The 25827-nt window shown below is 42.5% G+C and overlaps 1 protein-coding gene across 3 annotated transcripts in view; it reads left to right on the plus strand.

Moving 5' to 3' along the window:
• The window catches only part of FBXW7 (F-box and WD repeat domain containing 7), a 541360-nt gene that overhangs the window by 353173 nt on the left and 162360 nt on the right, over positions 1–25827 (plus strand). For all 3 annotated transcript variants that reach the window (XM_078775834.1, XM_078775836.1, XM_078775835.1), the window contains one exon: positions 3877–4000. In XM_078775834.1, coding sequence (XP_078631960.1) covers positions 3877–4000 — 124 coding nt within the window. The remainder of the gene's footprint in view (positions 1–3876; positions 4001–25827) is intronic.

Raw genomic sequence — 25827 nt, forward strand, 5'->3', positions numbered from 1 at the left:
AGAACGCTCTTGAAAATTGGGTCGCCACGTCAAAATCCAAGATGGCCACCGCCATGTATGTCTGAACCTTGTGAGCGGAATATCTTGAAAAATAAGCGAAGTACCAACTTCTAATCTGGTGCTTGGGTTTATCTTGGCACAAGGAAGAACGCTATTGAAAATTGGGTGGCCACGTCAAAATCCAAGTTGGCCGCCTCCATGTATGTCTGAACCTTGTGAGCGAAATATCATATCATAGCATGTTTTCTGCGTCTTCCACTTTGTCAACTCACATCACTTCACCGACGGGGGACCTAGGTCCTAGGCGTAACGCTTGTTTCAAATTGAAACACACTTTTGCGTAAGATTGGAAAGCACATGTCCTGAAATGGCTGCATACCTAACCTGAACATCCACTGAAGGTGGATGGAGGTTATGGTTTCACCCCTCTTTGTCTCTGTCTGTCTGTTTATTCGTGAGCAGAATATCTCAAAAAGTTAGGGACGGATTCGGCCTAAGCTTGGTGGGCAAAAAAGGACGAATTGATTAGATTTTGGTGAACATCAGGATCCGGGTACGATCATTTTGGAGTGATTCTTCAATATTGAAAGAAGGCATGATATTTCAAAAAGTTGTGGATGGATTATGACAAAACTTGGTGGATGAGTTGGGTAGATGACAAAAATATGTCGATTAGATTTTGATTCAGCTCCAGATGCAGATCCAGCTTATCTGTGTGATACAAAATGTGGACTGTTTTATGTATGCACTCTACCGAGTGCCATTCTAGTTTGCTTCTGTTATAAGAATTTGACCACACCAATCGGTTCAATGCATACGAGTTGAAGGGGATACCTTTTTGTCCCCCGTCGCACCGCGGAGCGAAAGGGGGACTATGGTTTTCCCCTCCGTCCATGTGTCCGTCCGTCCGTCCGTGCGGGCGTGCGTGCATGTGTGCGTCCGTGCGTAAGCGAAGGACGGCATTCGAATTTGGTGTGTGGGTGCAACCCACGTCAAAATCCAAGATGGCCGCCGCCATGTATGTCTGAACCTTGTGAGCTGAATATCTTGAAAAATAAGCGAAGTGCCAACTTCTAATCTGGTGTGTGGGTGTATCTCGGCATAAGGAAGAACGCTATTGAAAATTGGGTCGCCACGTCAAAATCCAAGATGGCCGCCACCATATATATGTCTGAACCTTGTGAGCGAAATATCTTGAAAAATAAACGAACTACTAACGTCTAATCTGGTGTGTGGGTGTATCTACGCATGTGGGAGAACGCTATTGAAAATTGGGTCGCCACGTCAAAATCCAAGATGGCCGCCACCATATATATGTCTGAACCTTGTGAGCGAAATATCTTGAAAAATAAGCGAAGTACCAACTTCTAATCTGGTGTGTGGGTGTATCTACGCATAAGGAAGAACTCTATTGAAAATTCGTTCGCCACGTCAAAATCCAAGATGGCTGCCACCATATATACAGTATGTCTGAACCTTGTGAGCAATATATCTTGAAAAATAAACGAACTACTAACTTCTAATCTGGTGTGTGGGTGTATCTACGCATGAGGGAGAACGCTATTGAAAATTGGGTCGCCACGTCAAAATCCAAGATGGCCGTCTTGCGTCTTCCACTTCAACTCGCATCACTTCACTGACGGGGGACCGAGGTGTAACGTTTGTTAAAATTTATTTTCGTTCAGTAATGTCATTGTGTGTGTGTGTGTGTGTGTGTGTGTGTGTGTGTGTGTGTGTGTGTGTGTGTGTGTGTGTGTGTGTGTGTGTGTGTGTGTGTGTGTGTGTGTGTGTGTATTCGACCTCGTGGCCCGAAACTTTGTAAGCATACTAATGGAACTCCAACAGAGTGTATGAATGAAAACTGAGCATTTGGGTAAATGTTGATATAGTCAACAGCGGTGTAATTGACATTTATTGTCCCCCGTCACACAGTGGAGCGATAGGGGGACTATGGTTTTCCTGTCCGTCCGTGTGGGCGTGCGTGCGTGCATGCGTAAGCGAAGGACCGCATTCGAATTTGGTGTGTGGGTGCAACCCACGTCATAATCCAAGATGGCCGCCGCCATATATGTCTGATGCCATGTATGTCTGAACCTTGTGAGATGAATATGTTGAAAAATAAGCGAAGTACCAACTTCTAATCTGGTTTGTGGGTGTACCTCGGCATAAGGAAGAACGCTATTGAAAATTGCGTCGCCACGTCAAAATCCAAGATGGCCGCCGCCATGTATGTCTGAACCTTGTGAGATGAATATCTTGAAAAATAAGCGAAGTACCAACTTCTAATTTGTTGTGTGGGTGTATCTCGGCATAAGGAAGAACGCTATTGAAAATTGGGTCGCCACATCAAAATCCAAGATGGCCGCCACCATATATATGTCTGAACCTTGTGAGCGAAATATCTTGAAAAATAAGCAAAGTACCAACTTCTAATCTTGTGTGTGGGTGTATCTAGGCATAAGGAAGAACGCTGTTGAAAATTGGGTCGCCACGTCAAAATCCAAGATGGCCGCCTCCATGTATGTCTGAACCTTGTGAGCGAAATATCATATCATAGTATGTTTTCTGCGTCTTCCACTTTGTCAACTCGCATCACTTCACCGACGGGGGACCTAGGCGTAACGCTTGTTGACAGTGGTTGTCGTTTTTGTTTTGTTTTTCAAGTAAAAATACAAATTGACATTCAAGACAATGTTAAGGGGATAAAGTAAACAAAGTATTGTCCATATTCACACAAAAAAATACAAATATAAATGTGTGTTCTGTTGCCTTGGTTAAATCTGACGAAAGTTTCAAATGTGGGATAGTAAGAGTAAATAAATACCTCCTCGCAGAGTTTCAGTTTCATGATAGTGGGTACACAGGGTGCCTGACAGCTGCAGTAGGAGTCTCATCCCTCAAGGGAAGCCCATGTTACAATCTCTTTCAAAATATTATGTGCTGTTTCAACCTGTTTGAATGTGATGTCTGAACGTACCCCTTTTCGTTCCATCCCGTGCTCATCCCAGCAAATGGGACATCCAGTTTTACATCCATCCGAGGGACAGCAAACACATTGAATCGGCCTGCCAAAGAAACCATAGGAGGTTAACCCCCCTCCTCCCTCCCTCAAGTCCTCTTCTTGTTTAATCATCCTTAACCTCCATGAGGTATAAGGGGTAATATGGCCCTACCCCTCAAGCCCCTCTCGCTTATTTACCTCCATGAGGTATAAGGGGGTAAAGCTAGACTCGAGGCAAATGTAATCTTACAGCATAGGTAACCCTATCCCCTCCACCCCTCCTCCCCCAGCTTCTCCTCAAGTCCCTCTACCAAATGCAAGTCGAGAACCCCTCCCCCCCTCCTTCCTCTCAAGTCCCCGACCAAATGCAAATTGAGACCCCCCTTCCCTCCCGCACACCCCTTCCCCTTATGTCACCATTCCAAGCTTAAGTTGACAACACCCCCTTTTTTTTGCTATGAAGTACAGTACAATACCGGAACAGGACAATTCACGAAATGCTTTTGCCTGTGACGTGGCAACATTTGATGAAAGCTGGCAGCGCAGTCTGGATACGATCATAATCCGTAGAAGACATGACATTGACATTGCTGTCCTGGGAGGCTCAATGTTCTTGCAGTTCTCGAGTATTTATACTTATAGAAGGGAAGATGTGCCGAAATGGCACCAAACACCGATTTATATGAACATACACTCTAGTTATCATTTTTCTTTGTTTTTACTTTGATTTTATACCTCCACTTCTGTTTATTTGAAACCGCAAAGCCCTTTATTAGTTGTTTTTCTTGGGAGATGATTGGCCAATATTGCGAGATGTATGCTGAGCATCAGGATGTTGACATTGATATGTTCCGTCTCCTTGTCATTCCTTTCAGTTGGCTCTGTATGTCCTGTCGTTCCTGGAACCTCGTGATCTTCTGAGGGCTGCACAGACCTGCCGTTGCTGGCGCGTCCTGGCTGAGGATAACCTTCTGTGGAGAGAGAAGTGCAGGGAGGAAGGTGTGCATGCTTTATTTATCTATCTCTTTATAATTTATTATATTGCCTTTGCCTCACATTTGGATATGCATCTTATTGGTTCACGAGTTATCAAGTGACCACTATATTCGTCATGTGTGTGCGTCGTGTGTGTGCGTCTGTCTCTGTGTGTGTCTGTGTGTGTGTCTGTCTGTCCGCAGCATAACTACCCGATGATATCATCCGATCTTGATGAAACTTGGGTGGGAGGTTGATATCATGATCTCGTTGTGTCCTGCCTAGAGTGGGCGTATTGCGCCCATTGTGGGCAGAGCGACGCCCGAAAAAGATGTCTTTTTAGGGGGTAATCGAGTTCAAGTTACATCTTCTCCGAGGGGTTTGGTGGAATCTGACAGGGGTTTCAATATTTGGTTAGGCCAATGTCATGTGTCTGGCCCCACGGAGCTCGATTTTTCATTTTTCCTTTTTCATTTTCATTTTATTTATTTATTTATTTATTTATTTATTTATTTTTCCCCATTTCATTTTTCACCGAATTTTCGGTATTGTGTAGCTAACTAACCTCATAACTGATTATACATTCTTTTCTATCTCATTCAAGGTCAGTAACCTTCGTTTTGACATTCCCGGGCCTGGCCTGTCCGTGCCTGTTTCGGTTATAGTCCGTCCTTTGTCATTGAATACTGCTCGCTCGTGAACCATCGTCGTCTCCTGACTTGTTATATTTATTTTCAGATGTTGCTTATGAAACCATCTTATTTTGGGTGGTTCTAGTGTCATATACTCTTACATGTGTGGCATCTCCTCATCATGTGCAGTTTGGTTTGCTTCCCCATTCGCTCAAGATACATCATGAGGTCACTTAAAGGGTATCTCATGCATATCATTACTTGGTTATCTTCTTTTTCACACTACCATGTTTCTGCAAGCTGGACCCATGGTTTAAATGATTTATTTGAGGCTTTTATTTTGCCAAGCATTTTACTTTAATTGATACGCTACAATTTAAGGAACAACATTGTGTGTGAATAAGCTTCAGAATGTAAAACGTTTCTGAAATGAAATTCCTGTGCCGATTTGCCTTCATAGTTTTGTCCAATAAATGGAAAGTTCACTGAGTCCACGAAGTCATCAGGCCAAACGTTCACTTGGCAGATGTCAGAGATCTGTAGAACAATTCGTGATATAAATTATGTCATCATCGAGATCTGATTTTTGTTGTATCCATGATCGAGGCTCATGGAAGAGTTGGAGCAGAATGGAAAGGGACAAAATGTAAAGGGGGAAACATCAATGGCAGACTGGAAGTGAGAGTGAGATCAATGGGGGGGAGAGAAGGACACTTGGCATTGAACAAGTTGCACACAAGCTGAATGAAACACAGCAAGAAGAGGAAGGAGAAAGTGGGGATGAAACTGAAAGGGAACAAGCAAACCAACCAACAACTAACACATGGACAGACGTGAGTGAGGGGGGGGTGGGTGGGGGGGATCACAATAACCTGGCAAAAGGGAGATCTTGGGGATGGGTGTCATTTTGGGTAGAAGAGACCATGGATATGAATGGGTTACTGGCAAACTGTGTGTGCCCTATATAAACCTGGTAGGAACAGAGCCAAGAGAGGACATGGGTGCAAAACCAACAAACAGGCCACCAACCTGTCTGAGGTGTGAGAGTCACAGGCCGAGACACTCAGATTAATCGAGGGAGATCCCAATGATTTTTGAAGACCTTCCTTTCCACGGCATCACAGAGCAAGGTGTGAGGCATGGGAGCCAGCCTAAAGGGGAGAGCAGTCCTCAATCAAACTGCAAATGAAGGCCTTATAGGCTTTCAAAAGTTCAGATTGGCCAAGGAAAGACCTTGTATGATGGTGGATGCCCAGTTGGTGGTTGGCTTTGGAGCACATCTTTGAAATATGATCTGCCCTGGAAATATCATGGCTGATGTTGAGTGCCAAACATTTGAGTGACTTAACCTCTTCAAGTGGTTTGTTTAGGAAGTAGATGGTAGGGTTTTGCCAGATCGTCCATTCAGAGAGACAGGGTGAGTGTGTGGGATTTGTTGAGGTTTGAAAGACATATTCCAGGTTTTGAATCAGAACGAAAGGCAGTGTGAGAAGGGAAGTCAGCGTGGGGAAAGTGGAAGGCAGCATGAGGGGAGGGGAATCGAAGGCTGCATTTATGAGAGGGGAATAGAGGGGTGGAATGGAAGGCAGCCGAGCGGAGGAGAAGGGAAGGCAGCGTGAGGGGAGGGGAGGAAAAGGCAGTGTGAGGAGAGGGGAGGGGAAGGCATCATGAGGGGAGGGGAAGGCATCCTGAAGTAAGGGGAAGGCATCGTGAAGTAAGGGGAAGGCATCGTGAAGTAAGGGGAAGGCATCGTGAAGTAAGGGGAAGGCATCGTGAAGTAAGGGTAAGGCAGCATGAGGGGAGAGGAATGAAAGACAGCATGAAGAGAGAGGAGGGCATGGAAGGCAGCACGAGCAGGGAAGGGAAGGCAGTGTGAGGAGAGGGAAGGGGAAGGCAGCGCAAGCAGAAGGGAGATCCTCCAATCCCACCCCTTCCCATCCCTCCTCCCACTCCTTCCCTTGGCTCCTCTCACCCCAGGGTCACATACAATTATTATTTTGTGAATCCTGTATTCTATTGTATGAATACATAATACTGTAGTAAATTGCAGTATTGAGGTTTTTTAAGCACCCCCCCCCCCTCACCCCCTTTTTTGTAATGGTACAATCAACAACTCCCCTTTTTTGTAATGGTACAATGCACACTTTGAATTGGGAAACGGGTAAAGTGAAACGTGCGCTAACCCCACGGACGCAGGAATAGCACTCGAAGTTGACCAAAGTAAAAAACACAAAGCAAATGAAAGGTAATATAAATCAGGGTTTTCCATTACCAAGCTGCTTGTAGAGTGCTTGCCAAGCGGCTTAAGCACCCAGGCAAGTACTCCAACAAACTGTTGAGGGTCCTGAAGTGTCCAACTATGTCTGGATTGAACAAATAAACACTTTTTTAACGGTCGGAACGACTGCTAAGATCATTTTGTTAGATCGTTTGTTTGATCCAGAGTTAAAATTTTGAAATTCAATTCAGGTGAAGAGTCTCGATCTTTGTGGAAATTAAATAAAGGCACGAACACTGGCATTTATAAGCATTGCGATGTATACAGGAATGCAGTGATTCGTAGGTATGAAGATCATCTCTATTACCATTCTTAGATACGAAGCTTTCTTGTACAGAAACTGACCTGTTTTGAGGCGAGGTGTATTTGACAAAACGGCGGAATTAAGACCACGCACAGAATGCAGGCTGACCAAAATAAGCCTGTTTCTAGTGTTTGTGTAAATTTTAGTGTATATGATCTTCAAAAGATGCTTAAACACACCCAATCACCCAATTTAAATTAATGCACTCCCTTTGTGGTCGAGAAGTATACATGCAAAGTTTGAGGTCACTAGGTTTCATGGTTTCAGAGTTATAGAGGACATGCACTGGCACACACACACACATACACACACACACACACACACACACACACACACACACACACACACACACACACACACACACACACACACACTCACTGCCTTTTATTATTATAGATATCATGATATTTTTACCACTGACTGTCTTTGCTTAGTTCCTAGTTATTAGGCACTTCACCAATCATTTAAAACAACTTATGATTTATTATTTGAGGATAGTCTTGTATGCATTCTCCTCATAAACATGAAGATAATAAAGATCACATGTATCATTTAAGGTTTCGTAAAAGTAACCATTTCGCCAAGTATCGAGGCCCAATAAAGAGTTAAACATCTCCAATTAAAGTCCGTCTGCATCCGAAAATAATAAGAATTTATTTTCTTTCTCTGCCTGTTCCATGAGAGTTGACAACTTGCCCCAAACTTGTGTTGTTGTCGTGCTTGTTATCACTGAAATATATTGCGTGACATGGTCGGAACATAATGTGGCCGAGATGGGGATAATTGCACTCTTCCTACGCCTGCTTTTCATTGTATCGTTCCCTTTCAAAAGTGCAAATATTTGTGTTGGGCTTTGTCCGTGAAATTGGACCCACTAAATGATGCCCTGTTATAACTAACAAATAAGCAAAATATTTTTTGCGTGCACCAAAACCCAGGATGCCAGGGGAAAAACAGTTACACATTGCCTGATAGAAACCATTTAATTATTTGCTGTTTGCTTTTTTCGTATTTTGTTCTGGTTCACGTTGAACCAGGTGAACCATGAGCAACATGTTCGACATGGATATTCAGTAGATTAGGAAAATTTAATGTAATGCTGGTTTTGAGGGAAGAAAGAAGAAAAGTTCACAGATGCTTTTGTGAGAGCGATTTTTAGTATCAGTGAAACTCGGAAGGAAAGAAGAATTAAGATGTAGGTCAAACCACATTAAGGCATCCGTGATTTGACGATTCGGCAGCATTTTGCCATTTTGACAAACTTGGTGTTTTATTTCCAAGATGTCTGATGAGCAATGTTCCACTTTTCTAACGTGTGTGGAAAACACCCCTTGCATCATGTGGAAAAAGGAAAACAATAGCTATGACAACTGGATACTCATGGAAGAGTAAGGTGCCTGAGAGTATGAACTCGCAATGGGGCATCGGATGAACACATTAATCGAAAGAATAAACTAACAGGAAATGGGAGAAAACACAGCAATATGCATCTAAGAGCGTTGGGTTAGAATGGGTTAATTGGGGGTACGAAAGAATGTCAGGATGGGGAATGACATGAGTTGGTGGTGCAGGTGCACCGTTTACTTAAATCCCCGAAGGGAAGAGTGGGATGGAACACCCTCACGAAGACCGTTCCACATATTGGAACAAATATATCTTGTGTGTGCAGTCAGCCTGGATTTTAAATTTGGTAAAAGCAGATATTTGGACAAATGTGGGTCAATGACCAATCATTGAAAACCTCCAATCGACATCATTCACCCTCCTGAGTTAAATGATGAAAATGCTGTTGATGTTTGGATGAAAATGTAAAAACGTGACGTATAGTTGGTTCATGGATGACCACCTTTAGAGGCCATTTTTCCCCACAGAGCAGGGGTTGGCCTTTTTTCGGGCACCTTGTTCGCCTTTTTGAAGCAATGATTTATGGCCGGATGCCCTTCCTGCCGCCAACCCTGTTAGTCGCCTCTTGCGACACACAGGGAATTACCAGTGAACTGCTACTCAATTTGCCGACCTCGGAAGGATGACAGGCTGAGTCAACCCCCCTGGCGTTAATTCAGCGATCGACCGGGATTCGAACCCAGGATCCCAAGGCGGCACCCTAACCGCTAAGCCAACACCCGGCTCCAGTTGGTTCATGGGTGTTGCGATGAAAATGCAGTGAATGGTTCTTCTTGCAACACTGTAAATCTATCTTGAAGAAGTAAAACATCCTGTTTTACGCTCTTCGTTCATGTGCAGCACATGACTGTGGGGTTGCATCGTTCTTGGGTGCGTCGGTGCCACTGATGCTGTGCTCCCTGCAAATGAGAGCAGGAATTTATAATTTGGTCATCGAGCCAGCAATAGCTCGCCTACTCTTAGCGAAGGACACCATAGGATCTTAACGTCCACCAACTAATGCTAGCAAGTGGGATGCCCTCTTCGCGTCCATGCGAGGGGCGGCACTCATTGACGGATCGACCTGCCTGCCAAACAATGTTGTTAGTTTATGGCTGGGTTTTTTTGTTTTTTTTGTATACAAGATAGTGGCTCGTGCAAGAGCGAAAATTTCAAACCCAGAGTTGGAATTCAAACCCAGGCAACACAGTTCATAAGTGTGTGTGCTCACATCTCGGATATCCTGCCAGCCTCCTGTTTGACCTAATCTCACTGTAAGCTTTGCAAACATAAGGAAATTTTTTCTATATGTAATTATTATTTGGCATTGACATTTCTTAAGCCAAATGCAAAGAAAACTTTTGCAGGTCTTTGAAGGCTGTGTCCAAATTCTGGGAAATCGTCATATTAAGGATAGCTTTTATTTGCTAACTGGTCTGAGTGTCTGATCTGCTTCAGAACCAGAAAAAGAAAACATCCTTTAATCCATTCACTGTGTTTACCTTTTCTCTGGAATGCATTTATAGTTCCTGTTGAGTCTTGGCAATTCCAGGAACATAGATTATCTGTGTCTGATTAATTTCCCACATCAGTTGACCTTGTGATTTGAATCATTTTAAAATAGTAAGTACACCAATTGATTGCCTTTCAAACAAAGAGAAGTGCATTAGTTGCTTCAGCCTTGGCTTAACAATGGTTAAAGTAAACCGAAGCAATATAGCCTTCTGCGGCCTTGGGCCATATGCTGCTACAAAGCCTCTTGGCATTACATAATCAAGTTTAACACCGGAAATGATTTGACTGCCTTTTGTACCCCAGTTTCCTCAGGCAAAGTGAAACAGCAGCAGTTTGGATTAAATTAAATGGAGTTTAAATTACTTCTAACATGATCTTTGACACAATACTTATTTTGATTTTTCATCTTTTTTTGTCAGCCTACTACTACTACTACTGCTACAATTACTGCTACAGCTGCTGCTGCTGCTGCTATTACTACAATTACTATTACTACAAATAATTCCATCTTGTGGGGAAAGTTTGGCCCAAGTCTTGTACGAATCTCCTGGCCAGGCCTGACATTCAGCTGGAGCTGGTTGTTTGTTCAGGGTGCCGGCGATAACTCGCCTACTCTTTGTGAATTGAAATGTGGGATCTTTAACGTCCACGAACTAACACCGGCAGATGAGACGCCCAGTTTAACGTGCATCCGAGGGACGGCACATGCATTGATGAATCACTCTGCCTAGCTTGAAGTTTGGCCGAGATTCAAACCGAGCTTTGAGGCTTGTGTTCACATCCTGCCAGCCCCAAAACCCAGACTAGACGGTTCTAAATTAAGCCACTGCTTCTTCGCCGTCATGTCAAACAGTTCACTTTTTTGTGAATTCAACTATGAACTCTAACGACACTCGGTAGAGCGCATTGTCTCACTTCATGCACTCATTCTGAACAGCAATACTATTGTTAACTGCACACACTACTATTATGGCCCATATACCCATATCATCCATGCATCCTATTATGTCACAAACATAATAACCATTAAACCATTATCCTTAGATTTATTGATTACTGGCAAATACAACCGCTGACGTTGCTTCGTTGCTTCACTGACGGAAATATTGAGAGGGGAGAGGAAAGGCTGAGGATGTGGGGAGGAGGAGAGTGGAGGAAGGGAGGGTAACATTACCTTCAGAAAGTATTCACACCCCTTGACTTTTTCACATTTTGTTGTGTTACAGCCTGAAATTTAAAATGGATTAAATTGAGATATTTTTGTCATTAACATTAGCATTAACATTAACATTTTCCCCACTGGGAAATTTTGTCCAAATCAGAATTTAAAGAGGTGGCTGGGATGAAACGAGATGTAGATTTAGTGAGGGAAGATGGGGCAAATGGGAAAAGCATGGAGGAATGGAATGTCGAGTCATCAGCATACGAGTGCATTTGGTTATTTGTAGGAGAAAGTAGAATTGTCCAAATAGTAGAAAAAGTGAAGTTTAATTCCTTGTTTGAATAAATATACTTGGTTATAAGAATTGTTAATTTCTTAAAATTGTCTGATTTTGCTCCAGATTCGACACTTATTTAGTATACGAGATCCGATCCTCAGATCCGAAATAATTTTTTGATTCGATACTTTAGTTATTCCGTGAGAGTATATCGTGATTTTAAGGCAAGGCTTTTTAAGTAGGCCAAATGAAAAGATCCCTGTGAGGTGAAGTTGGGCTGACCAAGGATAAAGCCTTTCATGAAGGTAAGCCGTTAATTATCTTCAAAACTGTTGGTTTAATTTACCCAAACACCAAGTTTTCATTCATGCTCTCCTTTGGAGCTCTTTTAGTATGCATGCAATGTTTCGGGCTGCTACATTTCATGCTTTTGGAGTTATGGAGGAGACATACTGACTGACTGACAGACACACTCTCTTTTATTATTTTAGACTGATTGATTATATTAGAATATTTAATGACTACTTTTGTGCACATTAAGACTAAATTGCATCAATGAAGAATGTGATAAAAATTTCCAACTATATTCCCAGTGGATAGTCAATCATATATGTATGAAGTTTCGTATCGATCTGTTAAGTGGTCTGGAGAAGAATTTCTTTTTTTTTTAACCTTTTTTTTTTTTTTTAAATCAAATATGGCCACAATACCATGTGACCTATGATGTCAGAGTTATCAATAAAATATTCTCCATGGGGTGTCTCCCTCCTTTGTTTCAATGTTCACATCAATCGGACAAGCGGTTGCACAGAATAAATAAAAAATTAAAGCTAAAATATATAGATGTGGACGCAGACAGACAGACAGGTGGACAGCGGCATTACAATAGTCTCGCAATCCCTTTCATGCAAGACTAAATGATGAAAAAACTGGAAATCATTTCCTCTAATGAACCATTTTGATTTTTGTCAGCTCCTCTCCTACCTCTGAGTTTGCTTTCAATCAGCAAGAACTATGGTGGATATAATGTAATGGTTTGGACCCTGCACTTCAGAAATTTCATCAACACTCTCGTTTTTCAAGAAGGTTAACTTATCAAAAAGATTGAGTGTTGTGTTTTTAGGAGTTGTGGCAAGTCATTTGATTCGAATGTTATTATTGTTCACATTTTCAACTGATGTGGCATTAATAATTTGTAGTTTTGCTTTTGGCAGAAAACTATAAATAAGTGACCAAATAACTTTACATTTAGTCATTTGCCTTGAGCGCTTCATTAGTGAGTGCTTTTTTATCAATCCTCAAGGACTTTGGCATCCTTCTGGAATCCCAATCTGGTCCAACGAAAAGATATAATGGATGCCAAATGCCAAATTGATGAGAAGAAACAAAAATGTCGATTTTATGGCGAACACAACGAACGCTGAGCACCCGTTTTGATTTGCTTATTTTCCGTTACCATCGGAGCACTGATTTCCTGATGCTGTGATGCAACAATAACATTGTGCAACTGTGCCATTGTGTCTATTGTCTCCTCGTAACCTTGTAATTGGCGTTTGATACATTCTCATTTCTCCATATCGATCCTCGTTCTGAAGAAAGTCTTTAAGTTTTAAAACACAAATAATCCTTCATGATGCTTGTTCATAAATACATAAATCATTAAAAAATCATGTAATAAAATAAATATACACATAAATCATAATCATAAATAAATGTTCCTTTATGAGGCTTAAACAATTGTAAAATATAATGGTAATTAAACAAAAACACAACACCACTAATACGCACGATGGCAATTTGTGATGTCATGAGAGGGGAACCCATTCACCTCGAAATACTGTTGGCAGCAAAAATGCAAGTTTGAGTGTGATGTTGTCCTGCATTTTAATTTGCAATATGATGTTGGCAAAGGACGAAGGATGCATTATTGCCATCCCTGAGTTTATGGATTCAAATCTGAGTGAAGACGGGAGTATTCAACCAAAGATTTTGATTTTTATCCTCTGGACACTAAGCTCGTCATGTCAGATATTTTCCATGTATCTATGAGGTCGTTGTCATAGAAACGAATCACCCACTGGGCTCACTTATGATATTCAAGGATCTTTTCTCCCCTCCCTCCTCTCCCCAACCACCAACACGTTCATTTCTGATTTTTTTTCCTTTTTTTTCTTGTTGCACCAATTATATTCATTTGGGTTTTTGATGCATTGAATCTTTTTATAATTACCAGTTATTTTCCTTCATGTCGGTGATCGTAATCAAGTTGTTGATGGGACTCTTGCATGTGGTGACCGTGTATGTCATCAACCCTCTGCCAGCATCCCTCTGATGGTTAAACTGCCGAAATCTCGGCTCTCTGCTCACCTTCACTCTTTCATTCCTCTTTTCTCCCGCCTGTGGAACAAACTCCCACACTCCCTTCAATCCCTCTCCTCCCTCCAGGTCTTTAAAACAGCTGTTCACCACCATCTCTTATCTTCCCCCATCCATAACCTTGATCTTTTCTACCCCCACTAATTCACCCCAGATCCACCTTGTTTGAAATTCCAACTTATTTCCTGGAAATCCTGGCAGTGTCCATATGTTTATACCTCTCCCACCCCCCCCCCCCCCCCCTTCACATGCCTCCCCCCCTTCACATGCCTCCCCCCTTCACATGCCTCCCCCCCAAAGCCCTCTCCCTCCCACAGATCTCTCGATGTCTCCATGTCTCTCGGTCCCTGCTCTCAAATGTTGTGTTTGTGTCCTTCCCCCTCTCTCCCCATCTTGTCTACCGCTCCCGATGTTATTTGTTTTATGTGTCTGTTTGTCTTTCTGTGTGATTAATTTTCGCTCTTTCACGAGCCTCGATCTTGTATACAAAAAAAACAAAAAAAACAAAAAAAAAACAAATTGAGATTTCACAAGTGTTAAGAAATTGAGGATTAACAAATGGTAAGTTTCAATATTTACCTCCACCAGCAAAGGTTTTCACCCCTGTTTGGCTGTCTCTCTGTGAGCAGGATATCTCAAAAAAGGTATGGACGGCTTTGGATGAAACTTGGTTGACACGTTTGTTGTGTAACAAGGACGAACTGATTCGATTTTGGTGAAGATCTTGATCCAGATTTCAGAATTATTTAAATTTTCACATGACTTTTCACCATTAAGATCGGGTCAAAAACGATTGGTATCATGATATTTCAAAATGTTGTGGATTTATTGTGGAAGAGTTGGGTAGGTGACAAGATCAAGCCAATTCGATTTTGGTTAAGGTCTGGATGCAGATCTGGCCCGTCGGTGGGATACAAAATGTGACCTGCTCAGCCTGGCAGAGGTATGCGTTCTACGAAGTACCTTTCTCGTCTTTTCTATGGGATAAAGCAGTGCTCGGCGATATTGATCTCTCAACTACGGCAGTGGTCATCAATGAATATAAAGTCAGTCGAGTAATCCGACATCAACCTGGACACTTGTGTGTTGCATCCGACTGTTGTATGTATGGCACATGCGATTTGGTTTCCGTGTGAAGTCCTGTGGATGAATATTCCTGAAGAAGAGCCGCCTGGTCAGCATTACTTCAAACTGTGGTTCAACATGATCAGAATCGAATTTCCTTTTTTATTATCAGCTGTAGGTGCTGTGCTGTATTGTAGAGTATACCGTCCTTCAAATTGGCTGTCCACATACTTGCACTTGCACAACAACAGCATTTGCTGCTGTTTAACAACAAAATACTGTTGCTGCCTCCACTTTCTCTTTTGAACATGAAGGGCTTAGGACATTAAAGATCCCATGTTGCCCGATGCAAAGAGCAGATCTTTGGCCCATTGCGGTCAGTCAATGCAGATGCTGCCGATGGATTGAATCGAATTTGAATGTTACGAGGTGCTTGAGTGTTTAATGAAGTTAATAGGGTGTTAAGGTTGTATTTTAATTATATGTTTGTTAAATGCTTCTGGAGTATGGCAATTTAAGCTGATATATATTTGGCAGGTGTATGGAAGTCTCTCACTGTGCTTTAAGCCACAGAGTTCTGCATATATATTGCTCACAATTACACTTGTGGGTCTTTTGCTTACTAACAGTTCAAACAAGATTTTCATTAACCACTTACTTCATATGCTTTCACTTTGTTTTGTCATTAAACCCAGCCACCCAGTTGCAGTCTGTCATGGTTGTAGGGAAAGGAACATCATGTGCACATCTCACTAGTGTAGCAGCTCGAAGAGGAGTCGGACTTTGCAGGCTGTGAGAGACATGTTTACAAATGCAAAATTCTTAGCCATGAAAGCCACATATTTGCCAGAGAAACTGCTCAATTAATAGAAACGAGCTGTCAGCGTTTAATCTGCCTTTTGGAGGCATTTTCTGCTTTGTGAGAGCATGGTGTAGCATTCCAAAACTTAAATTAGATCTTGGATTTTGACGTGGCGACCCAATTTTAAACAGCGTTCTTCCTTGTGCCTCGATACACCCACACACCAGATTAGCAGTTGGTACTTCGCTTATTTTTCGAGATATTTCGCCCACAAGTTTCAGACATATATATGGTGGCGGCCATCTTGGATTTTGACGTGGCGACCCAATTTTCAATAGCGTTCTTCCTTATGCCTAGATACACCCACACACCAGATTAGAAGTTGGTACTTTGCTTATTTTTCAAGATATTCATCTCACAAGGTTAAGACATACATGGCATCAGACATACATGGCGGCGGCCATCTTGGATTTTGACGTGGGTTGCACCCACACACCAAATTCGAATGCGGTCCTTCGCTTACGCACGCACGCCCGCACACACGCAAACACGCACGCCCGCACGCACGGACACACGGACGGAGGGGAAAGCCATAGTCCCCCTTTCGCTACGCTGTGCGACGGGGGACAATAAATAATAGTGATGATAAAACTAGAGCAAAGTTGATGGCGCGCCATCACAAATCCCCACGCTTCCCACCAAGAAAAGTTGAAAGATGCCAAAAAGTTCCACCAGGAATGACCCAATATCAAATTCTGAGTTAAAAAAAAAATCCCCGTTTTGAACCCTGTGATCCCTCAGTCCCCACCTCCTGGGGCATGAACCGGGGGCCAAATCCAAAAAATCGCTACATATTTTGTGCGTCCCCCAATTGCATAAGCATATGTTGATTGCATAAGCATAAGATTGCATATTGTATATATATATATATATATATATATATATATATATATATATATATATATATATATATATATATATATATATATATATATATATATATATATATATATTGTATATATATATATTGTGTATATTGTGTATATATATATATTGTATATATATTTTGTATATAGAGTTGATGCTCGTGTAAGAGATAATAGGGCATTTTTCGGTATTTGATCTTATGACCCCACCCCAAGGGATGGAGCAAAAAATGACACTGCTTTTGCACCTTCTCACCATGTGGTGATAATAACGACCAAGTTTAGTGAATTTATCCCCAACCGTTTGAGGAGATAGACGGACAGACAGACGGAGCCAATATTGTAAGACCCCGGTTTCCATCGGGGTGCGTTCCTGAAAGTGCAACGAATATCGAAACGACGAAAATCAAAGCAGTTTTTCTCAAAATAGTTCATGGAATAAGCGGGGATACGTACCTCACGGACCACTTCAGGTATTATATTTTGCTTTTTACCCATATTACTCATTATTTTTCCCTTTTTCTTTTATCGTTTTTTTTTCTTTTTTTTTACGGTGCAGCCTGTGGGGCAATGCCGTCTAGAACAACGTTTGTCTGTCCGTAGTCTGTACGTACACCAATCATAGCTGAGGATATGGTCACATGACAGGGGACACATTTACTAACTATTGCAGTTGCATATTTTACTAAAAGGATACATAATAATCTTCTGTGGAACGTTTTGGGGTCCCAGTGGGTGTCATAAGGTGGTAGGTAGGAGGTTTCAGAAATTCCTCAATACAATGATTTTGTAATGCGATCGAAACGGACCTTGCTCCTGAATCCGAAGTGAACAGATGACGGTTCACTGGTTTGATATCCCAATACAATCATGATTTAACATTATATTTTGATATATTTTATAGTATTAATGAGCAGGAGACGAGGTTTTGCAATCGTGGTCTGTGTGTCTGTGCGTGAACTTTTTTTTTACCATTTCAGTTTTGTCTTCAAATTTTCACCAAAGCTTTATCGTGATAATATGGAGAACCCAAATTAATGCTTTTGTTGAAAGGTTAAAGGTCAGCTTCACCTAAGATCATTAATTTCATCCAATTGACCTGAAATTTCAATTTACCATTTGTTTTTTCATCAAATTTTCAACAAAGCTTTATTATGAGAATATGGAGAAGGCAAAACAAGAATTTGGTGAAAAGGTCATAGGTCAGCATCACATTATATCAATTTTCACCCGAATTACTTGAAATTTTAAGAATTTGCATATTGGGTCACTGAATTAGTTCACCAATCAAAAGCTAGAAGCTGATGGGTTTTTTTTTTTCCGATCAAAGGTCAAAGGCCAAGATAGTGTAAAATCAACAATTTTCACCCGATTGACCTGAAATTTAAATAATTTACATATTGGGTCACTGAATTGGTTAACTAATCAAAAGGTCGGAGTTGATTGATTTATTATTATTTTTATTTTTTTACATCAAATGGTCATGGTTGCATAAAATCATAACTTTTTGTCCAATTGACCTGAAATTTTAAAAATTTGCATATTGTGTTACTGAATTGGTTCACCAATCAAAAGCTAGAAGCTGATTATTTTTTAGATCTAAAGGTCAAGGCTGCATAAAATAATCAATTTTCATTTTGTTTGTTTTTTTTTAACCGTTTTCGTTATTTTGAGCATCTTTTTTTTTTGTATACTGAATCGAGGCTCGTGAAAGAGCTAACATTAACTTCACAAACAAATCGACCAGACAAACAAAATACACAAAAAGAGGGAGCGGAAAGACAAGATGGGGAGAAAAGGGGAAGCACACACACACAACATCCAAGAGCAGGGAGATGTGTGGAAGGGAGAGGGCCCGGGGGGAGGAGGCGTGGGAAAGGGGGGGGGGGGGAGGGAGAAGTATAAAGCACAAGGACACCAAGGACTTCCAGGACAAAAGTTGGTATTTCAAAAAGTGGAATTGGGGTGAAATTAGCGGGGGTAGAAAAGATCAAGGTTTTGGATGGGGGAAGATAAGAGATGGTGAACAGCTGTTTTAAAGACTTGGAGGGTGGAGTGGGATTGAAGAGAGTGAGGGAGTTTGTTCCAGAGGCGGGATAAAAGAGGAATGAAGGAGTGAAGGTGAGCAGAGAGTCTTGATTTTGGCAGTTTAACCAAAAGAGGGTTGCAGGCAGATCTTGTGCGACCTGAAGGAATATTTGCGGGACAGAGCCCAGAGAGAGCTGGGGGGCAAGGCCAGAGAGGAGTCGGTAGAAGACGGAAAGACCACCAACCTGCCTGCGGTGAGTGAGTGAGAGGCCCTTGGAGTTAGCTTCATCGCGGGAGATTCCAATGATTCTGAATGCTTTGGTTTCAACAGCGTGAAGGCGAGCTAGGTGTGAGGCAGGAGCACCAGCCCAGAGGGGAGAGCAGTATTCCATTGAGCTGCGGATGAAAGCCTTGTATGTGGTGATGAGCTCAGGTGTGCCAAGGATGGACTTCACACGACGGAGGATGCCCAGTCGGCGACTGGCTTTGGAGGCCAGATTTGAAATGTGGTTTTTCCAGGAAAGATCATGGCAGATAGTGAGACCCAAAAGCTTGAGTGACAGAACTTCTTGGAGAGGATTATTCAGAAAGTGGATGGGAGGGTTGTCCAGTCGGTCTTTTCGGAGAGACATCGTAAGAGTGTGAGATTTGTCAGGATTGAAAGACATGTTCCACTTGTTTGCCCAGTCTGTGATTTTGTCAAGGTCTGCAGAGAGTGAGGAGGCTGCAGACTGCCGATCTGAGGGATGAAGAATGGAGCGACAGAGAGTAGAGTCGTCAGCAAAGAGATAGAGAGGATTTTCAATCAAGGCAACTACGGCAAGGCAACCATCTGACCGAAGAATAAATCTGAATACAAACGTACATGGGCTTTGCATTTTCAGATGCTTTCTAGTTTGTGATTGGAATGCTGAGTGATGCTGTTTGGAATGAAAATATGGAGAATGTGTTGTCAATGCCTGACAATCGACTGAAGGTGGCACAGGAATGTGGAATTTATTGATTCATCATTTGCCATTCACTGTTTTTTTTACCCAAGTCATTCACGAACAGGCTGTCCATGCCTGAAGTCAAAAAACTTTAATACTTCACATTATTTGCTAACTTCTAACTCTTATCCCCACCCAGGTCATACTATCCTCTTCATCTAAAGTATCAAACAATCCCGGGTACGCTGTTGTTCGACTATCATCAGTCTTGTTTGATTCATGACAGTCATATTCAAGTACACATACATATAAATAAAATAATAAACAATTACCAGATACATTTAAATAAAAAATATACCTATTCCGGAAGCGGTTGAAGGTGGTGGGCCATCTTCTTCCTCCTTTCATGAACGTCGCCATATTTATCGATCGGAGGCAAAATTAATAATCCGACAACATAAAGGGTGCATTCACCAGCATCCGTTCAATGAATAACATCTAATTTCAATTCTAAGGTAACACTTTCGCAATGCCTCTCAGCCAATCTACAGCACAGTACATTTATTTATGTGCAAAGTAAACTGCAGTACTTCTTTCAGCGATTTTGCAATCTCCCGCTTTGGTACTTTACTGATGTATTCTGGGGTCTTTATCAGTCTTGCAAGTTCTGAAAACGCTCGAGAATAAAAGGTGTGGCATTTAAAATGATGTAAGTGTGGGTTGAGACTAAGAATATTGAGAAGTGGTATTAATAACATGACGACGTATTTACGAAAACGACATAAAATGGGGCGACTTAAACTGGGGTGTTACGATACAATATCCCACCGTTTTTTCCACAAAGTGTGGGGCTAATAATAATAATTAATCCACACAGCATTCATTCATTCATTCAATATATCTGCCACATCAGCTTTTGAAAGGTGCTTTCAGTTCTTCCTAATGTCGGTTATGAAATGATTGTTGAAAAATGAAGACTCAGTCCTCTCTTAAATTGCTCAAAATTATCAATTGTTCAAATATTGGCTGTAAGAGAATTTCATAAATAATGGTCCATGGCCGGAACAGTACCTGTCTCCGTAACCTTTCAGCCAGCACACTGGTATGTGCAGATAAATGCCAGAGGAACTCCTGTGTGGAGAACAAATGGCAAGACATTGTTTTCCTGTCGTTGACCTTCAGCATATTCTGCCGTCGTCCACCGCTTGATGTAATTTATGTGCTGGGTGTCCTTACTGGCACAGCTCACTTCCCTGTCAGATATTGGGTCGAACATGATGTGCAACTGGGTGTCATCAGTGTAGAAGTGCATTTGAAGACCATGGCATCTTACATTTTGTCCTATTGGAGCAATATTGTGAGGAAACAACAAGGGCCCTAAAGCTGAACCTTGTGGGATGCAGCAATTTATATTCGCCCGTGCAGAATAAGTTCCCTGGACGTGCACAACCTGCCTTCTCCCTTGCAGATACGAAGAAAACCAGTCGAGTGCCAATCCTTGAATGCCAAAGTCATGGCGAGTCTGTGAAGTGGTAATGAATGGCTGTGGGTGTAAAATGCCACTGATAAATCAAGGATAATGAGCTGGAGTACCTGCTTCTTATCAACAGTGCACACATATGATTGTGCACCCTAAGTAGCACTGTTACAATACTATGCTCACAGCTGTACGCAGATTGCATGGTCTCCAGAAGGCTGTCATCACGGAGGTAGGTGTTAAGTTGAGCTGCCTCCACTTTCTCAATTTTGAATATGAAGGGCAAATTAGACACTGGCCGGTAGTTGGCCTGGTCATTATGACTCAGGGAAGGTTTCTTCAAAAGTGGTCATAAAGGCCTTCCTATACTTCTCTGGATATTTTCCAGGAGCGAGTGAAAGATTTGCTATTCTGTTGATAGGAATGGCAAAATCTTCAAGGTAATCCTTTATCAATGATGTCAGCAAATGATCCAAGGAACAGGATTTTGATGGTACAAGCCTTAAAATTCCTTCCACTTGGGTATTGAGAGATGCTAGGCCTGCATCATGAACTAGGTTTCCTAGAGGAACTACTTCACTTTCCTCCTCACTTGCATCTTGTGTGACAAGTAGGTCATGCCTCATCTTTTGGATCTTTGCAGTGAAGTGCAGTACTGCAAGAAGTCATAATGCCGAGTTGTAAGCTGAAGAATGTGAGGGGAGTGCAGGAGATGTCTTTCTGTGTATGAGCTTGTTGCCAACCTGAAAAAGCCTTTTGGTCACTACCACAGTCTAAGATGTGCATGTTGTAGTAATGAGCTTTTCCTTAAGATTCCGCTGCTTTTAATACATCCCTCTGTCCACTTCAAGCTTAAATATGTTCCAGAAACTCTCGAGTCTTTTGGATTTTTTTCTCATCAGCAATCTCACCATTGTAGCAGCGATCATCGGGTTTGTCAACTATGTGACATAACTTCAGAGGAGCATGCTGATCAAGAATATTACATGGACAGCTGTCAATTTTTTGAACTAGTTAATTAAAATAGTTAGCAGGATCGGTGATAGATGTAGAATTGCGGACATCATGATTGAATCGGGCGTTGATGTAGCTTACCAAGCGACCCTAATTGTAAAAATGCGAACCACTTTTATCATTTTGTGGTTAGCTTTATGTGCAACATTCCATTACGACATATCAGAACCCTACCTGTGTTGCCTTTTGTTGTATTTTATTTTTATCCTTGTGAAAATGTTGCTATCCAAGATGCCTCTCCTGTACACACTTGATGTCAAACTTGTTTCATTAATTTGTAGCTTTTTGTGAAAACCTGAAGCAAACGGATCTATTTGGCAGTGTAAAAGCAGATAATATCTCATCCATATTTCTGCAAGACAAACTTGATCTTATTTGGCTGCATCATTATGTTACGTGCTCCTCCCCGACCCCCTGGTCACGGTGTACCTCTGAGCCCCGAAAGGAGTCACGGCAGAAAAATATGTTATCCTGTGTCAAAAATCAATGGTGAAACCACACCAATTGCAAATAATACAAACACCAATAATACAAACAAATCTTGTATTAAAAATCACGCAAGAATAACAGTACAACAATAATAGGAATCAAGAGTACAATCAATATATCACAACGTAGCACACCGGGCACAACCGGGCACATTGTAGCACAACGTATCACAACGAGCCGTAGTCACCGGTCCGGGATCCGGGATCCGTAGCCGTAGTCATGAATTCGTAGGACGTCCGGGTCACCGAAGGTTTGTAGCTTTGTGTGAAAACCCTGAAGCAAATGGATCTATTTGGCAGTGTAAAAACATAATATCTCATCCATATTTCTGCAAGACAAACTTGATCTTATTTGGCTGCATCATTTATTAGTGTGGGCACACCGCTGTGCGCGTACGAAGCAATCGAACACGGCGCATCGCTGTTTCGGTTATTTTTGTTGACCATGCTCCAATGACAATAAACTGCCTTCGTTGGCACTGCAGCAGGGAATTATTGTATCCTTCCTGAACTTAAAGTAAATGCTTTCATTCCTACCAATTGCTTTGAACTTGGCAGCATTGTGTGACTTTAATTACAAAAGGGCAGCATCTCAAAATCAATTGACTTGAAATAATACAATTTAGGGGCGAAGGTATAATATATAACCCACTTAAAAGAAACTTGGAGGTTTAAATGATGAGCAGTAATGAGTTGACCAGGAGCAGCTGGGGACCCTCAACCATTTCTGTCATGTTTGTAAATATTTAATTTGCTTTCAACTTATGTGGTGATTTCAATTGTCACCATGCCAGTTGGCTGGGTGTGGGTACCTCTCTCACCAGCCATGGCTCTTCAGCAAAGGACTTCTGTGACTCATTGGGACTGACCCAATCTGTCAATTTCCCGACCCGAATCTCAGTCAACGGAGCTTCTTCTTTTCTGGACTTGGTTATGACTAACTTTCCTGAAAATGTCTGCTGCTCTTCTTCTGCTCCAATCGGCTCATCTGATCATGTGCTTGTTAAAGTGGACATCTCTCTGACCATTCTCAGAGAGCCTCCTCAGCGTCGACGAGTCTGGCATTTCACTCAGGCCAACTGGCAAGGTCTTCAAGCAGCCATCAATCATCTGGACTGGTTTCCCATCTCTACCGCCTCTGACATCAACTCATCCTGGGAATTCTTCCAAAGTAAATTGCTCTCTCTCATGCACAGATTTATCCCATCTCGTCTTCAGTTGTCATATCCTTCCTCCTGTCCATGGTACACGGAATCTTGTGGTGAGGCTATTGCCCAGAAACAACTTGCTTTCGTCTCCGGGAAAGCAAATCCAATGGAAGGAAATCTCATTTCCTTTCACAAAGCCCGAAACAAGTGTGTGTCCACCCTCAGGAGAGCCAGGAAACAATATCTCTCCGTTCTCAGGACAGAACTCTCTTATCTGTCTCCCTCTTCCAAATCCTGGTGGTGTCTGGTCAAATCTGTTTCTGGTGTTTGTTCCCCCTCCATCCCCTCCCTCACCTCAAATGGCCACACGGCTGACTCCGCACGTGAAAAAGCTGAATGCCTCAACTCTGTGTTTGCCTCTAAATCCTGTGTCCCAAGCCCATCCCTCTCTGTACCCACCGTACCCAGTCGTACCCAGCTGCTCCTGGACTCTGTGTCCTTTCCTCCTGACAAGGTGGAAAAGTTTCTGTCAACCCTCGACTCTGATTCTGCAACTGGACCTGACGGCATCAGCCCACGGGTCCTAAAATCTTGTTCTTCCGCTCTTTCACTCCCTCTCTCTGTTCTCTTCACCCTCTCTTTTGCTCAAGGTCATCTGCCATCTGCTTGGAAATCTGCCAACATCACCACTTTGCACAAAAAAGGTGCAAAAACAGATCCCAGCAACTACAGACCAATCAGCCTTCTCCCAATTATCAGCAAAGTCATGGAATCCATCATTGCTTCAGATATGAAATCTTTCCTCTTCTCCAATGGCTTGATCTCTGATCATCAATTTGGTTTCAGACCTGGTCACTCTACTCTGGACATGCTGCTTCTGCTTTTTCAACAATGGATGGAGGTCCTCAATGCCAAACAGGAAATTAGAGCTGTCTCCCTTGACATATCACGTGCCTTCGATACGGTCTGGCACCTCGCTCTGCTCACCAAACTCTCCTCTTTTGGTATCCATGGAAATCTCCACGCATGGCTGGCGGACTTCCTCTCTAGTCGTAGTCAACGTGTGGCCCTGAATGGGTTTCTCTCATCTCCTCTTCCTGTTCAGGCTGGAGTTCCCCAAGGCAGTGTTCTGGGCCCTGTGCTTTTTCTGGTCTTCATTAATGATCTCTCTGACGCTCTTGAAAATCCTCTCTATCTCTTTGCTGATGACTCTACTCTCTGTCGCTCCATTCTTCATCCCTCAGATCGGCAGTCTGCAGCCTCCTCACTCTCTGCAGACCTGGACAAAATCACAGACTGGGCAAACAAGTGGAACATGTCTTTCAATCCTGACAAATCTCACACTCTTACGATGTCTCTCCGAAAAGACCGACTGGACAACCCTCCCATCCACTTTCTGAATAATCCTCTCCAAGAAGTTCTGTCACTCAAGCTTTTGGGTCTGACTATCTGCCATGATCTTTCCTGGGAAAACCACATTTCAAATCTGGCCTCCAAAGCCAGTCGCCGACTGGGCATCCTCCGTCGTGCGAAGTCCTTCCTTGGCACAGCTGAGCTCCTCACCACGTACAAGGCTTTCATCCGCAGCTCAATGGAATACTGCTCTCCCCTCTGGGCTGGTGCTCCTGCCTCACACCTAGCTCGTCTTCACGCTGTTGAAACCAAAGCATTCAGAATCATTGGAATCTCCCGCAATGAAGCTAACTCCAAGGGCCTCTCACTCACGCACCGCAGACAGGTTGGTGGTCTTTCCGTCTTCTACCGACTCCTCTCTGGCCTTGCTCCCCCCAGCTCTCTCTGGGCTCTGTCCAACAAATATTCCGACAGGTCGCACAAGATCTGCCTGCAACCCTCTTATGGTTAAAGTGCCAAAATCAAGACTCTCTGCTCACCTTCACCCCTTCATCCCTCTTTTCTCCCGCCTCTGGAACAAACTCCCTCACTCTCTTCAATCCCACTCCACCCTCCAGGTCTTTAAAACAGCTGTTCACCACCATCTCTTATCTTCCCCCATCCAAAACCTTGATCTTTTCTATCCCCGCTAATT

This window comes from Myxine glutinosa, chromosome 4 (genome assembly GCF_964187855.1).
Source record: "Myxine glutinosa chromosome 4, kmMyxGlut1.1, whole genome shotgun sequence".
Taxonomy (NCBI): domain Eukaryota; kingdom Metazoa; phylum Chordata; class Myxini; order Myxiniformes; family Myxinidae; genus Myxine; species Myxine glutinosa.